Below are 13,630 nucleotides of genomic sequence, written 5' to 3' on the forward strand. Positions count from 1 at the left end.
ACATGAAATACGGCTCTGTTGGCTCAAGTGCTGGAGAGTGGAATCTTAAGGTCATATGTTGGCTGTGGCTGCAAGACAGCAGACCAGAATTTTAGACAGAAAATAATATCTCCTTGGTATTGCTATAGCATAGTCTTGACTTACTTAGGTTTTAACCATAACTTTTAGGACTTTTCTTATCCTGAGAAGAGTTTGCAGATTTAGAAAAAGGGCAAGGGCAGGAAAGGTGTACATGAACTTGGGTAGTTTGTGGGCACCAGCAAGCTGCTTTTTTTTTTTTTTTTAAGATTTTATTTATTAGAGAGAGAGAGTATGAGCAGTGGGGAAGAACAGAGGGAGAGGGAGAAGCAGACTCCCCACTGAGCAGGGAGCCCAATGCAGGGCTCTATCCCTAGACCCTGGGATCACGACCTGAGCTGAAGGCAGACGCTTAACCAACTGAGTCCCCCAGGTGCCCCAGCAACCTTCTTATTAAGCATCCTAATTTTCCTGCATGTGTGGGGAGGATAGTTTAATATACATGTGGGATTTTCACTGTGACCACCACAGCTGTCTCAGTGCCTATCTAGGATGGGTTTTGTCGTGTGTGTGTGAGAGAGAGAGAGAGAGAGAGAGAGAGACAGAGATTAGAGCAGTTTTCTGTCCAGGCCTGCCTTGTACTTCTCTTGTATGGAGGGAAGGATCCCCCCTTTGGATTCTTTGCTGGCCACAGACGGTATCTTAAAGCTGAGGGCCACGATGTGAAATCCTTGCCAAGGACACTTGTCTTCATCTCTACTGATACTGGACCAGGACTCTTGAGGGGGTGTCTTCTGAGGCAGAATGTGAAGTGTGTTGCTTTCCTAACCAGGAAAGACCAATTAGGTGGTGCGGTGAGTTCTAAAGCAGAGACGGCTGGTATTCACCCAGACATCTGTTAAGGTATAAACTGGTTAATGTGTTGCTAGGTACTAAAAGACTTATTCCTCAGTTCTTGGGATTTCAGGTACATAAACTCTTTTCTTAGGATCCTGAGTACAGTGGGAGATCTGAAATTCTCAGTTATAAAGGAATGTTGCATTATAAATGTTTAGAATTTTAAAGATTTATTTATTTGGGGGGGAGGGGCAGAAGGAGAAGGAGAGAGAGAATCCTGAGCAGAGTCCCTGCTGAGTGTGGAGCCTGACACGGGGCCCTATCTCAGCCCTCTGAGGTCACAACCTGAGCTGAAACCAAGAGTTGGATGCTCGGGGCGCCTGGGTGGCTCAGTTGGTTGAGCAACTGCCTTCGGCTCAGGTCATGATCCTGGAGTCCCGGGATCGAGTCCCACATCGGGCTCCCTACTGAGCAGGGAGTCTGCTTCTCCTTCTGACCCTCCTCCCTCTCATGCTCTCTGTCTCTCATTCTCTCTCTCGCAAATAAATAAAATCTTAAAAAAAAAATTATAAAGAGTTGGATGCTCAACCGACTGTGCCACCCAGGTGCCCTCTGCCCCCCACCTTTTTTTAAAGATTTATTTATTTAAACGGTTTAGAATTTTAAACTAATTTCAGATGATTGTTGTTTTTCTGCCTTTTCTGAAGATTCTAGGAAACTGCCTTTCAGTTAAAAGTGTGAGAGGAGGCCTCTATACTTTTAGAATGGAGTTGGGGGGAGGAGGAGCCTTCCATAATGGGAAAAACTCTGAAGCATGCAGGAAACTTGGGCACTACGTGTCTCAGTTTTCCACTCTTTTTTTTTTTTCTATAATTGCTAATAATCTTAAAAGCTGTTTCCACTGGCATTATTAAAAAGGGTTTTATATATTAACAATGACAAAGCTTAACTGATGAATTCTGCAGAAATAATACTTAATTCTTGCATACAGTATTTTTTTTTTAAGATTTTCTTTATTTATTTGACAGAGAGAGAGAGAGTGAGAGAGGGAACACAAGCAGGGGGAGCAGCAGAGGGAGAAGGAGAAGCAGGCTCCCCGTTGAGCAGGGAGCCCGGTGCGGGGCTCGATCCCAGGACCCCGGGATCATGACCTGAGGGGAAGGTAGACGCTTAACCGACTGAGCCACCCAGACGCCCCTTGCGTGCAGAGTGTTTTAAAAAAAAAAAAAAAAAATCTATTTTCACGTGTTGCAGAGCTCTCTGCTTTTGCTAGTTGTGCTGCTAAAATGACCTTGGTTAGTACCTGGCTCCAGACCAGGATAAAATAAATACACCTAATCCTGGATGTGAGTAACTTCTTCAGCCTGTGGCTTCGTCATTTCAAGCTTTCTCTTGAATGTGTGGCGCACCCCGTTCATGTCCACTCTGCACACGCAAGGATGAATTTGAAGAGTTCCCTTCTGCAACTTGATCTCATGAGGTGGACAACTATGAAGGCAGCTCGGGGGACTACAGGGTCACCCCTGTCAGAGGTACAAGCAAAATGCTGAGGGCCGGGGAGGGTTTTCCAAGGAAAGGAAGCCAGAGTCAGTCTCAGATTTTAGGAAGATGAGGATGAATTGGAGAGGCGTCAACTAGAGTGAACATAATGGGCATGGAAGTGAAAAGGAAGGGGCAGATCTGAAGGACGTTGTGGAGTGAGCGACTTCTTAACTTGGCAGTTGAGTGGAGATGGGATAGGAGGAAGTCGTTGTAAGTTATTCCAGGATTTCTATTCTTGACTGGAAGGATCAGGATCAGGTAGCATTTGACAACAGGGAAGAGGAAAACTGTGGTAGGATGAATGACGATGTATTTGGTTTTGACCCTCTTCTCTGCAGTATTGGCAGGATATCCACATGGGGATGTCCAGCTGGCAGTTGGACATGATCGTCTGGCGCCTCAGCGACAGGTCCTCAGGATCTAGAGAATGAGATTGACCAGTGCCAAGGTTGAACACTGGTGGCTTTTTGACTGAATTAATCCTACAGGTGTTCCCCTGCAGCTTGCACGGTGTGGTGGTGGCATGTGTGTGGGAATCGGCGGTTCACGTTTGAGACCCCAGATTTTATATTATAGTAGGTTGATGTGGCAGCACTGGGTGGCCACCCGCTGGACCTGTGTGACCCTGACTTCTTTGGATAAATCGTGAGCTCTTTGGTTGGACACAGATCTTAGCTGACCTCATGGTCCATTAAAATACCCTTTGTGGCCTCTGTGGGCCGCATGCTTCCTGAGACTGAGCATAGAGGAAGAAGAGGAAATGAATGTTTAAGGTGTGAGCGGGAGAAGAGGGGCTGGAGGCAGTGACCTTGAGATCGGAGTTGAGTTCTAAGAAGCAGGGGGTGACTCACAGAGCCAGTTTTTGCAGGTGCTCCCTTAGGGCTGGGCGGGGAGATTGGGCGGTGGGAAGTTGTGTTGACCTTTGAGAGAGTGGTGTCGTTGGACTGTAAGGACGGGCATGCTTTGAGGAAATGAGTAGCAAATAGAACCATGGAAAACGGGGAGATTCTTCTAGAAGGTTAGATCGGATGATTCTTTAGGAGCTGAGTTTTTGTTTTGGTTTGGTTTGATTTTTGTTTTTTGAATGAGGGGAAGCTTGATCTTGCTTGTGGGCAGAGGAGATGCTGTAGTGTAGAAAGGAACACTTAAAGGAGTGGGGGTGTTCGTAAGGCTGACTCCAGCAGTTGGGGAGGTGAGGGTCAACAGTGGAAGGGATGGGGTGAGCCTTGTGCAGGAGTAGGGACATTTTCCCCTGGAGACAGAAGGGCAGGAAGTGGGGACAAATTCTGAGGAGAATAAAAGTTCAGGAGGTCTCCTCTGATTCTCAGGAATTCTGCTCCAGAGCCACTGGTCAAAAGGCAAGTGAAGATTCCAGTCTTTTTTAGTTCCCTCCTGGGAGGGGAGAAGAAGTACAGTTACGCCTGCCGTGTGCTGGGCGCTCTTCTGGGCGAACCTGTGTTCACATGTATGCATCCTTATTTATTTAATTCTTTTACCAACCCTGTGAGGTGGATGTTCTTATCACTGTTTCAGGCAAGGTAGCTGGGAATGGGTTTTTTCCCTTTTTCTTTTTGGCTTGGATCTGGTCACATTTCTGATGACTGATTGACTAGACGGAAGGGTAATGCCTTTGCCCTCAGGTGCCCCCTGGGTCAGACTTTAGCCTGTAATTACAGAGTTGTAGCTTCGTTTCCTTAAGCAGGACTTGCAGACCATCCTCGCTCTGCTAAAATTAAGAGTGTGTGGAGCCAGGGGAGCATGCCCAGTCCAGCCCCTCACTTTATGCAGGAGGCACCCAAGGCCCTGGGGATGTGGGGAAGTGTCGAGGTGTCATAGCTGGTGAGAGGCAGAGAGCGACTCAAGCCCATATCTGCTTTTCCGGCCCTGGTCCCATGCACCACGATGCCTGCCCTCCATGTCGAATGGAGAGTGTCAGGAGACAGGACCACACCTCCGCTTACACTGGGGCTTCTGGCTGACCTTCAAAGTCAATTTGACCGTGTCCTTTTGACTCCAAGTATAGGTAGAATAAGCCGGAAGTGAGGCACTGTTTTCTCGCCGTTCTTTCCCCCGGGAGGGCTGGTGGGTACCTAGCTCCTGGGAGTCATGCCCTCAGAGCAGCCTGTACCCATCCATGCACCCCCCACTTCTCCCAGATTCTGGGTTAGCCTTCTCTCCAGTTGCCCTTCATTCTAGTCTGGACTGACTTCTCTATTCTGGCAACCCCAGATGCATATTTTAAGTTTTTAACACGTGTTTAGCTTTAATGTTTAATGAAATTAGCTAATCTTTAATGAGTTTTCCTCCTAACTGCTTCTGCCTCACCTGATCCCATTCTGACCGTGTTCCTAGGCTTCGTAGGTCATTTCTGCCTCTGGTTAGTTTTGTGGTATCAGAATATTTAGTTGGGGCCTGTTCTGTGCTCTGAAGCCTTATTGGAATATCACTGTGCTGAATCTTAGCATGTAAGAGTTGGTAGCAGCTTGGAGACAGGCTGAGCCCCTTACCTTAGAGACAAGGAAATTCGGACATTTGGGATTTTCTGATCTGAGGCCACACAGTTAACTGGAGGCAGAGCCTGGACCGGGACCAGACTATTCCCTCTGTGCCCCGCTCACCCTGCCTGCCCTCGCCGCCTGCGAATAGGGTCAGCTCCTGCAGGCCGAGGAGCAGCTCTGTTGCATTGGGAGCAAGTGAGGGAGTGATTTTTCTTCCCAAGTTGCTGTTGAGACAACGCTCACGGGCTTGTTAGCTGGCCTGATTTGGATGCCATCCTCTTCCCTCGGGGGGGTCCGCAGATGAGTAAGCAGAGGACCCCAGGCCTCCCAGGAGTCTGAGTGACACGGAGGACATAACAGCAACGCTTTGCACAGCCTTGCCATTAACTGTGGGTATTGTCATCACAGTCCAGGTTTGTGCCGCTCCTGGAGTTTGTGGCTGCCCATCCCCGTCTGCCCCCACCCCCTTGTGGGCTCACCACCTCCCCTTTAACTGCCTGTGTGGTGGGCATCGGCAGGATCCCAGGTCGCCCGAGCTCGGGTTCATTTGGTTTGTTTTGGCTTGGAGTGCCACCAGCTTTAAACATTAAACCACCATGTCGGAAAAAGAATAATAAAAAAGGCTGGTATTTTCTTCTATAGCATTTATGCCTATAAGAATGAGCAGAAGTCAGGGCCCTTGGGTAATTCAGTTGGTTAAGTGTCTGACTCTTGGTTTTGACTCAGGTCATGATCTCAGGGTCCTGGCATCGAGCTACACGTCATCGGGCTCCGAGCTCAGCAGGGAGTCTGCTTGAGGAGTCTCCTCCTTGCCCTGCATGGCCCCCCCCTCCCCCTGCTCGCTCGCTCTCAAATAAATTAAAAAAGAACAGAATGAGCAGAAGTCCCAGTTTGTTTTCTGGATGAACTCGGCAGTTTCTCGATGCTTTTTGCATGATGCATGTGATCCTCCTGCAGGGTAGGTGTATGCTGTATAAAGTGAGGGAAGAGGGGCTCAGAGAAGCCAGTGGCTTGTAAAATTGCAGTCTTTACCTGGGAGCAGAGCTGGCCCACTCCCTCGGTTGTAAGCCTGCGTGCTTTCTCTTCACAGGACCGCATCATCTACCTGCTTGCTAAACCTCATCCTGCTTTCACGGGCTCTTTATTCTTTCCACCTCTTAAGGTTTATTTTTTATTTTTAAAATTTTTTTTAGATTTTATTTATTTATTAGAGAGAGAAAGAGAAGGCACGAGCTGGGGGGACGGGCAGAGGGAGAGGGAGACAGCGAGAGAGGGAACACAAGCAGGGGGAGAGGCAGAGGGAGAAGCCGACTCCCCACCGAGCAGGGAGCCCGATGCGGGGCTCGATCCCAGGGTCCCAGGATCATGACCTGAGCTGAAGGCAGACGCTTAACAACTGAGCCACCCAGGCGCCCCTTAAAGTTTAATTAAACTTTTTTTTTTTTTCCTGAAATAATTCTATAGGTTGATGTCCTTAAGGCAACAGCCCTCCCTCTGTTGAAGCAGTTTGGAATTGACGGTGAATCATTTGAGCTAAAGGTAAGAGTGTTTACACTGTTGGCCGTAAACGTGTGTAAAATATTCTCTTATGAACTCATTGGAAGAGCTGTAGGACGCAGTGTGTCTGTGTGTGTCACGTTTGAAGTCACCATTGAGCAGCCCCACAGGAGCCGTGATCCAAGCATGACAGACTTTGCACCGAGGAGAGACCCGAGCAGTGGCAGCGCCAGTTCCTTTGTGGTGGGCGGCGTTGTGCGCGCTGCACACGGAGGGACTCCTTTATTCCTCACGGCAGCTGCACAGGAGCGGCCGCGCCAGGCTTCCGGCCACATGCGCTCTCTGAGCGAGGTCACCCAGATGTAATTCGCGTCCTGGGCCTCCCAACCTGGATGCCCCTGAGAGTTTTCAGTGTTTTCAAAACCTAGAAGTAATTTAAGCATCTGTTTGTTTGCTGTTGGAAGGAATTATTACATCACTAAGCCAACTGGATATCTTAAGCTGCTTAGCATCTCTACTTCTTAAGTTAATGTTTTAAACAAAGGAAATGACTTCATTTTTATTAATAAAATGAATTTTGCTAGTTTAGTTAATTGCATAGGAAGGAGAAACGGTTCCTGATGGTTAAGAAAACGGCTGAGCCGCTCATCGTAAGCATGAGGGAACAGGCGCTGGGGGTGAAGTGACCCCTGGGGCGTGCTGTCCCTCTCTCCGCTGCTCTTCCTGCCGTTCGGGGTCCCTGCTCAGCACGTGCCCTCTCGATGGTCTTGAAGGGGTTGACCCATTGGCTACCAAAGAGCTAACTGCGTTCTGAGGAAGAGCCCCTTGGCCTAAACCAGCCAGGCTGGGTATCAGGGTCCCCCACTCTGCTGCCTCCTCACCTCTTCTCTCTCACCACCTGTGCAGGTGGTGCGGCGGGGAATGCCTCCTGGAGGAGGAGGGGAAGTGCTCTTCTCGTGTCCCGTAAGGAAGGTCCTCAAGCCTGTCCAGCTCACAGATCCAGGGAAAATCAAGCGGATCAGAGGGATTGCGTATCCTTTGCATTTGATACAGATTTCTGATCTTTTACTTGCCTCACGAAGATAAGAATGACTCATAACAATTTACTTCTTCCCAGAGTTATTTACGTTTTATTTTTATTTTTATTTTTTTTAAAGATTTTATTTATTTAATTGACAGAGAGAGAGATACAGCGAGAGAGGGAACACAAGCAGGGGGAGTGGGAGAGGGAGAAGCAGGCTTCCAGCCGAGCAGGGAGCCCGATGCGGGGCTCGATCCCAGGACCTCAGGATCGTGACCTGAGCCGAAGGCAGTCGCTTAACCAACTGAGCCACCGAGGCGCCCTGAGTTGTTTACGTTTTAGACAACAGTCTTGGAGAAGTCTTAAGAGTGAAATTGTAATTGTTGGCTGAGTTATGATGTTTTATTATCTGTCTCACCATGACCAGACTGATCCGTTCCTTGTTGCTTTTTTAGTTAATGTTGAAGCAAACAACTCCCAGGTATGTGCTGCTCTCCTGAGGGCTTTGGTTTAGGGGCCACCAATGCACCGCCGTCCCTCCCTCAGAAGAGCTCGTTGTCTGATGAGGGAGACGTGCAAACGTGTAGTTGTGATACAATGTGTGAAATGGTGCAGACGGACGCACGGCGGGTTGGGGGGGCTAAGATAGAGGGTGGCACACTGTCGGAAGGTGTAGGAGGGCAGGGGGAAGGTCCGCTTACCAAGTGGTCACTCTGCGTGCACTGTGATAACATGCTTGCTTTCTTTTCAAAAAAACCACTTTATTGACACATGATTTACGTGCAAAAAGCTATACATACTCAACGTGTACAACTTGATGAGTTTGGAGGTGAATATACACCTGTGAAACTAGCAGCATAGTAGTACCATAAACGTATCTGTTACCTCCAAAAGTTACTTTTTGCCTTCTAGTTTTTTTTTATTTTTACACTTTTAATTTTTTGTGATAATAACACTTGACATAGAACCACTCTCTTAGCAAATTTGAAAGGAATTTACTGGGGCGCCTGGGTGGCTGAGTTGGTTGAGTATCCAACTTTTCTTTTTAATTTCCTTTTTTTTTTAATATTTCTTTCTAATTTTATTCATTTGAGAGAGAGAGAGCATGGGCAGGGACAGAGGCAGAGGCCAGGGGAGAAGCAGATTCCCTGCTGAGCTGGGAGCCTGACGTGGGGCTTGATCTCAGGACCCGGAGATCATGCCCTGAGCCGAAGGCAGACACTTAAGCATCTGAGCCACTCAGGTGCCCCGAGCAAACAACTCTTGATTTCAGCTCAGGTTGTGATCTCAGGGTCGTGGGATTGAGCCCTGCGTCGGGCTCAGTACTTCATGCTCGGCGCAGAGTCTGCCTGGGATTCTCTTTCTCCTTCTGCATCACTGATCACTCGGATGCTCTCTCTCTCAATACATAAATAAAATCTTAAAAAAATAAAATAAGTTTTATTTTTTAAACCCCAGTATAATTAGCAGAATTTTAAGTATATAATACAGGCATTATGGTACACAGATCTGTAGGACTTAGTCTTCTTACATAACTGAAACTTTGTACCCTTTGACTGACATCTCCCTGTTTTCCCCTCCCTCCAGCCCCTGGCAACCACCAGTCCACTCTCTGCTTCTGTGAGTGTGACCATTTTAGATTGCTTATATAAGTGGAATTATGCAGTATTTATTCTTCTGTGTCTAGCTTATTTCACGTAGCACGCTGTTTTCCTTCTTTACCGTGTCACAAATGACAGCATTTACTTTTTTTTTAAGGCTGAATAATATTCCATTGTATGTAAATATTACATTTTCTTGATCTGTTCATCTTTCATTGGACATTTAACTTGCTTTCGTGTCTTGGCTATAGTGAATAAAGCTGAAGTGAGTGTGGGAGTGTGTTCAGTTTCTGTGGATATGGACCCAGAAGTGGGACTGTGGAATCAAATGGTAGTTCTGTTTTTTATTTCTTGAGAAACCTCCCTACTATTTTCCATAGTGGCTGCACCAGTTTGCAGTCCCATCAACAGTGTGTAAGGATTCCCTTTTCTTCACACTGTCAGCAGTACTGGTTACCTTTTTTTTTTTTTTTTTTTGATCTTAGCTACTCCAACAGGCATGAGGTAATAGCTCATTGTGGTTTTGATTTGTATTTCTCTGATGATGAGTGATGTTGAGCACTTTTCCATGTGAATGTATGAACATCTCTGGGTCTTCTTTGGAAAAATATCTATTCAGGTCCTTTGCCCATTTTTTAATTGGATTGTTTTATTTTATTTTTAACATTTAATTTCTAAGTAATCACTATACCCAATGTGGGACTCCAACTCACACCCCTGAGATCAAGAGTCACACGCTCCACCCACTGAGCCAGCTAGGTGCCCCTGGGTTATTTTATTTTTATTTTTTTGCTGTTGAGTTGTAGTGAGTTTCTTATGTATTATAGATATTAATCAGAGGTGTGAATTGCAGACATTTTCTCTCATTCTGGGGGTTGTCTTTTCACTTTGTTGTTTCTTTTGCCCTTGTTTTGGTATTCCATCCAAGAAAGCATCGCTGGTGCGAAAAGGCTTTTCCCCTATGTTTTCTTTTGGAGTTTTAAGGTTTTAGGTCTTAAGTTTATCTTTAATCAATTTTGAGTTGATTTTTCTACGTGGTGTTAGTCTGTTGAACAGATATGGGCAGGTCTATTTCTGTTCCCATTGCGTTGCATGTTTTTATGCTGGTACCATGCTGTTTGGATTATTGTAGCTTAGCGGTAGATTTTGAAATCAGGAACTCTGATTCCTCCAGCTTTGTTTTTCTTGCTCAGAATTGCTTTAGCTCTCTAGAGTCCTTTCTGGTTCCATATAAATTTTAGGATTTTTTTTTTTAAACTTTTTATTTATTTATTCATGAGAGACAGAGAGACAGAGAGAGAGGCAGAGGGAGAAGCAGGCTCCCAAGGAGCAGGGAGCCTGATGCGGTACTCGATCCCAGGACCCTGGGATCATGACCTGAGCCGAAGGCAGACACTTACCCATCTGAGCCACCCAGGCGCCCAGGATTGTTTTTTATGTATCTATTGTCTGTATCTATTATTCTATAAAAAGTAATCATTGGGATTTTGATAAGGATTGCATTGAATCTGTAGATCACATTGGATAGTATGGACGTTTCAAGAATATTAATTCTCTCAGTCCATGAACGAGGGCTGTCTTTCCATTTATTTGTGTTTTTTAAAATGTCTTTCATAAGTGCTTTATACTTTTTAGTTTACAAGGCTTTCACCTTCTTGGTTAAGTTTATTCCTAAGTATTTAGGTTTTTTGGGATGCTATTGTAAATAGGATTATTTCCTTGATTTCTTATTCAGATAGTTTATTGTTAGTGTACAGAAATGTAAGTTGATTTTTGTATCCTGCAACTTTTAAAAAATTCATTTATTCCAATAGTTCTTTTTTTGGGTGGGTGACATCTTTGGGGTTTCTACATATAAGATCATGTCATCTGCAGATAGGTGATTTTACTTTTTCCTTTCCAATTTGGATTCCTTTCATTTCTTTTTCTCGCTTCATTGCTCTGGCTAGGATTTACAGTACCATGTTGAATAGCAGTGGCAAGAGTGGTCATCCATGCTTTGTTCCAAATTACAGAAGAAAAGCTTTGGGTTTTCTACAATTGAAGATATTAGCTGTGGGCTTTTCATGTATGGTCCTTATTGTGTGGATGTAATTTTCTTTTCAACTTAATTTGTTGAGAATTTTTAATAATGGAAGAGTGTTGAATTTTGTCAAATGCTCTTTCTGCATCTGTTGAGACAGTCATCTGATTTTTGTCCTTCCTTAATGTGTTAATGTGGTGTATCACATTAATTGATTTGCATATGTAGAACCATTCTTGCATCCCAGGGATAAATCCCACTTGGTTGTCATATGATCCTTTTAATGTATCATTGAATTTAGTTTGCTAAAATTTGTTGATAATTTTTGAATCCGTGTTCATCAGGGATATTGGCCTATAGTTTTCTTTTCTTGTAGTGTCTTTAAGGTCTGGCTTTGGTATCAGAGTGACGCTGACTTCATAAATGAATTTGGAAGTGTTCCCTCTTCATTGTTTTTGGAAGTTTAAGGATTGGTATTAATTATTCTTTAAATGTTTAGTAGACTTCACCAGTGAATTGATTAATCTGGTGAAGCCATCTGGTCTTGGGCTTTCTTTTTTTGGGGGAGCGGCTTTTCTTTTTTGTGAGGTTTTTGGTAACTGATTCCATCTCCTTACTTACAAGCTGTAATCTTGATGCAAACTTGGAATTTATCCATTTCTTCTAGGTTGTCCAGTTTGTTGGCTTGTAATTGTTCATAATAGTAGCTTATGATTTTTAAAAAAATGTGGCATCAGGTGTAATGTCTCCTCTTTCATTTTGGATTTTATTTGCCTCTTCTCTCTCTCTCTCTTTTCTTAGGCTAGTTAAGCGTTTGTTAATTTGTTTATCTTTTCAAAAAACTGACTCTTACTTGTGTTGATTTTTTTTTTTCCTACTAGTTTTCACTCTGCTGTTTCATTTATATCTACTCTGTTATTTCTTTCCTTCTGCTAACTTTGGATTTTAGTTTGTTCTTTTTCTGGTTCCTTGAGGTGTGAAGTTAGGCTGTTTATTTGAGATCTTTTCTTCTTTTGTAGAAAGAACATAGGTGCTTATCACTATAAAATTCCTTCTTAGTACTCCTTTTGCTTCGTCCCATAAATTTTGGTATGTTGTGTTTTCATTTTTCTTGTCTCTAGATTTTTTTTTTTTTTAAGATTTTATTTATTCATTTGGCAGAGAGAGCACAAGCAGGGGGAGCGGCAGGCAGAGGGAGAGGGAGAAGAAGGCTCCCGGTGGAGCAGGGGGCCTGATGCAGGGCTCAATCCCAGGACCCTGGGATCACGACCCGAGCCGAAGGCAGACGCTTAACCAACTGAGCCACCCAGGCGCCCGTCTCTAGATATTTTCCAATTTCCCTTTTGATTTCTTTTTTGACCCCATGTTTGTTCAAGGATCCGTTCATTTTCATCTGTTTGTGAATTTTCCCATTTTCTTGCTGTTATTGATACCTAGTTTCATTCTGTTGTGGTTGGAAAAGGTGCCCGAGGTGATTTTAGCCTTTTTTTTTTTTTTAAAGATTTTATTTATTTATTTGACAGAGAGAGACACCGCGAGAGAGGGAACACAAGCAGGGGGAGTGGGAGAGGGAGAAGCAGGCTTCCCGCCGAGCAGGGAACCCGATGCTGGGGCTCAGTCCCAGGACCCTGGGATCGTGACCTGAATCGAAGGCAGACACTTAACAACTGAGCCACCCAGGCGCCCCTGGCCTTCTTTTTTTTTTTAAATTTTATTTTATTATGTTATGTTAGTCACCATGCATTACATCATTAGTTTTTGGTGTAGTGTTCCATGGTTCATTGTTTGCATATAACACCCAGTGCTCCACGCAGAACGTGCCCTCTTTAATACCCATCACCAGGCCAACCCATCCCGCCACCCCCCTCCCCTCTAGAACCCTCAGTTTGTTTCTCAGAGTCCATAGTCTGGGTTCGTCTCCCCCCCTTCATTTTTCCTTTCCTATTATCTTCTTTTTTAACATATAATGTATTATTTGTTTCAGAGGTACAGGTCTGTGATTCATCAGTCTTGCACAATTCACAGCGCTCACCATAGCACATACCCTCCCCGATGTCCATCACCCAGCCACCCCATCCCTCCCACCCCCCACCACTCCAGCAACCCTCAGTTTGTTTCCTGAGATTAAGAATTCCTCGTATCAGTGAGGTCATATGATACATGTCTTTCTCTGATTGAGATGTTTCGCTTAGCATAAGATTTCAGCCTTCTTAAACTTGTTACATCGTGTTTTGTGACCTGCCGTGTGATCCTGGAGAATGTTCCTTGTGCACATAAGAAGAATGTGTATCCTGCTACTGTTGAGTGAAATGTCCTGTGGATGTCTGTTAGTTCCTCTTGGTTTATAGCATTGTTCAAGTCACCTGTTGCCGTACTGATTTTCTTCCTGGGTGTTCTATCCGCTATTGAAAGTGGGGTAAGACCTCTCCTGTTACTGTTGTTTTGCTGTTTCTCTATTCAGATCTGCTGATGTTTGCTTTATATATTTAGGTGATCTGATGTTGAGTGCTTACATGTTTATAGTTGTTATATCTTTCTGTTGAATTGACCCTTTTATCATTTTATAATTAACGTCTTTGTCTCCTGTGACTTT

At 44.8% G+C, this 13,630-nt stretch overlaps 1 protein-coding gene across 2 annotated transcripts in view; it reads left to right on the top strand.

Moving 5' to 3' along the window:
- Window positions 1-13,630, top strand: part of RCL1 (RNA terminal phosphate cyclase like 1) — a 62,572-nt gene that overhangs the window by 22,029 nt on the left and 26,913 nt on the right. For both annotated transcript variants that reach the window (XM_025891467.2, XM_025891468.2), the window contains exons 4-5: window positions 6,360-6,434; window positions 7,299-7,423. In XM_025891467.2, the coding sequence (XP_025747252.1) occupies window positions 6,360-6,434; window positions 7,299-7,423 (200 nt within the window). The remainder of the gene's footprint in view (window positions 1-6,359; window positions 6,435-7,298; window positions 7,424-13,630) is intronic.

The sequence above is a fragment of the Callorhinus ursinus genome, unplaced genomic scaffold (genome assembly GCF_003265705.2).
Source record: "Callorhinus ursinus isolate GAN/ISIS: 27379988/994484 unplaced genomic scaffold, GSC_fseal_2.0 scaffold28, whole genome shotgun sequence".
Lineage (NCBI taxonomy): Eukaryota > Metazoa > Chordata > Mammalia > Carnivora > Otariidae > Callorhinus > Callorhinus ursinus.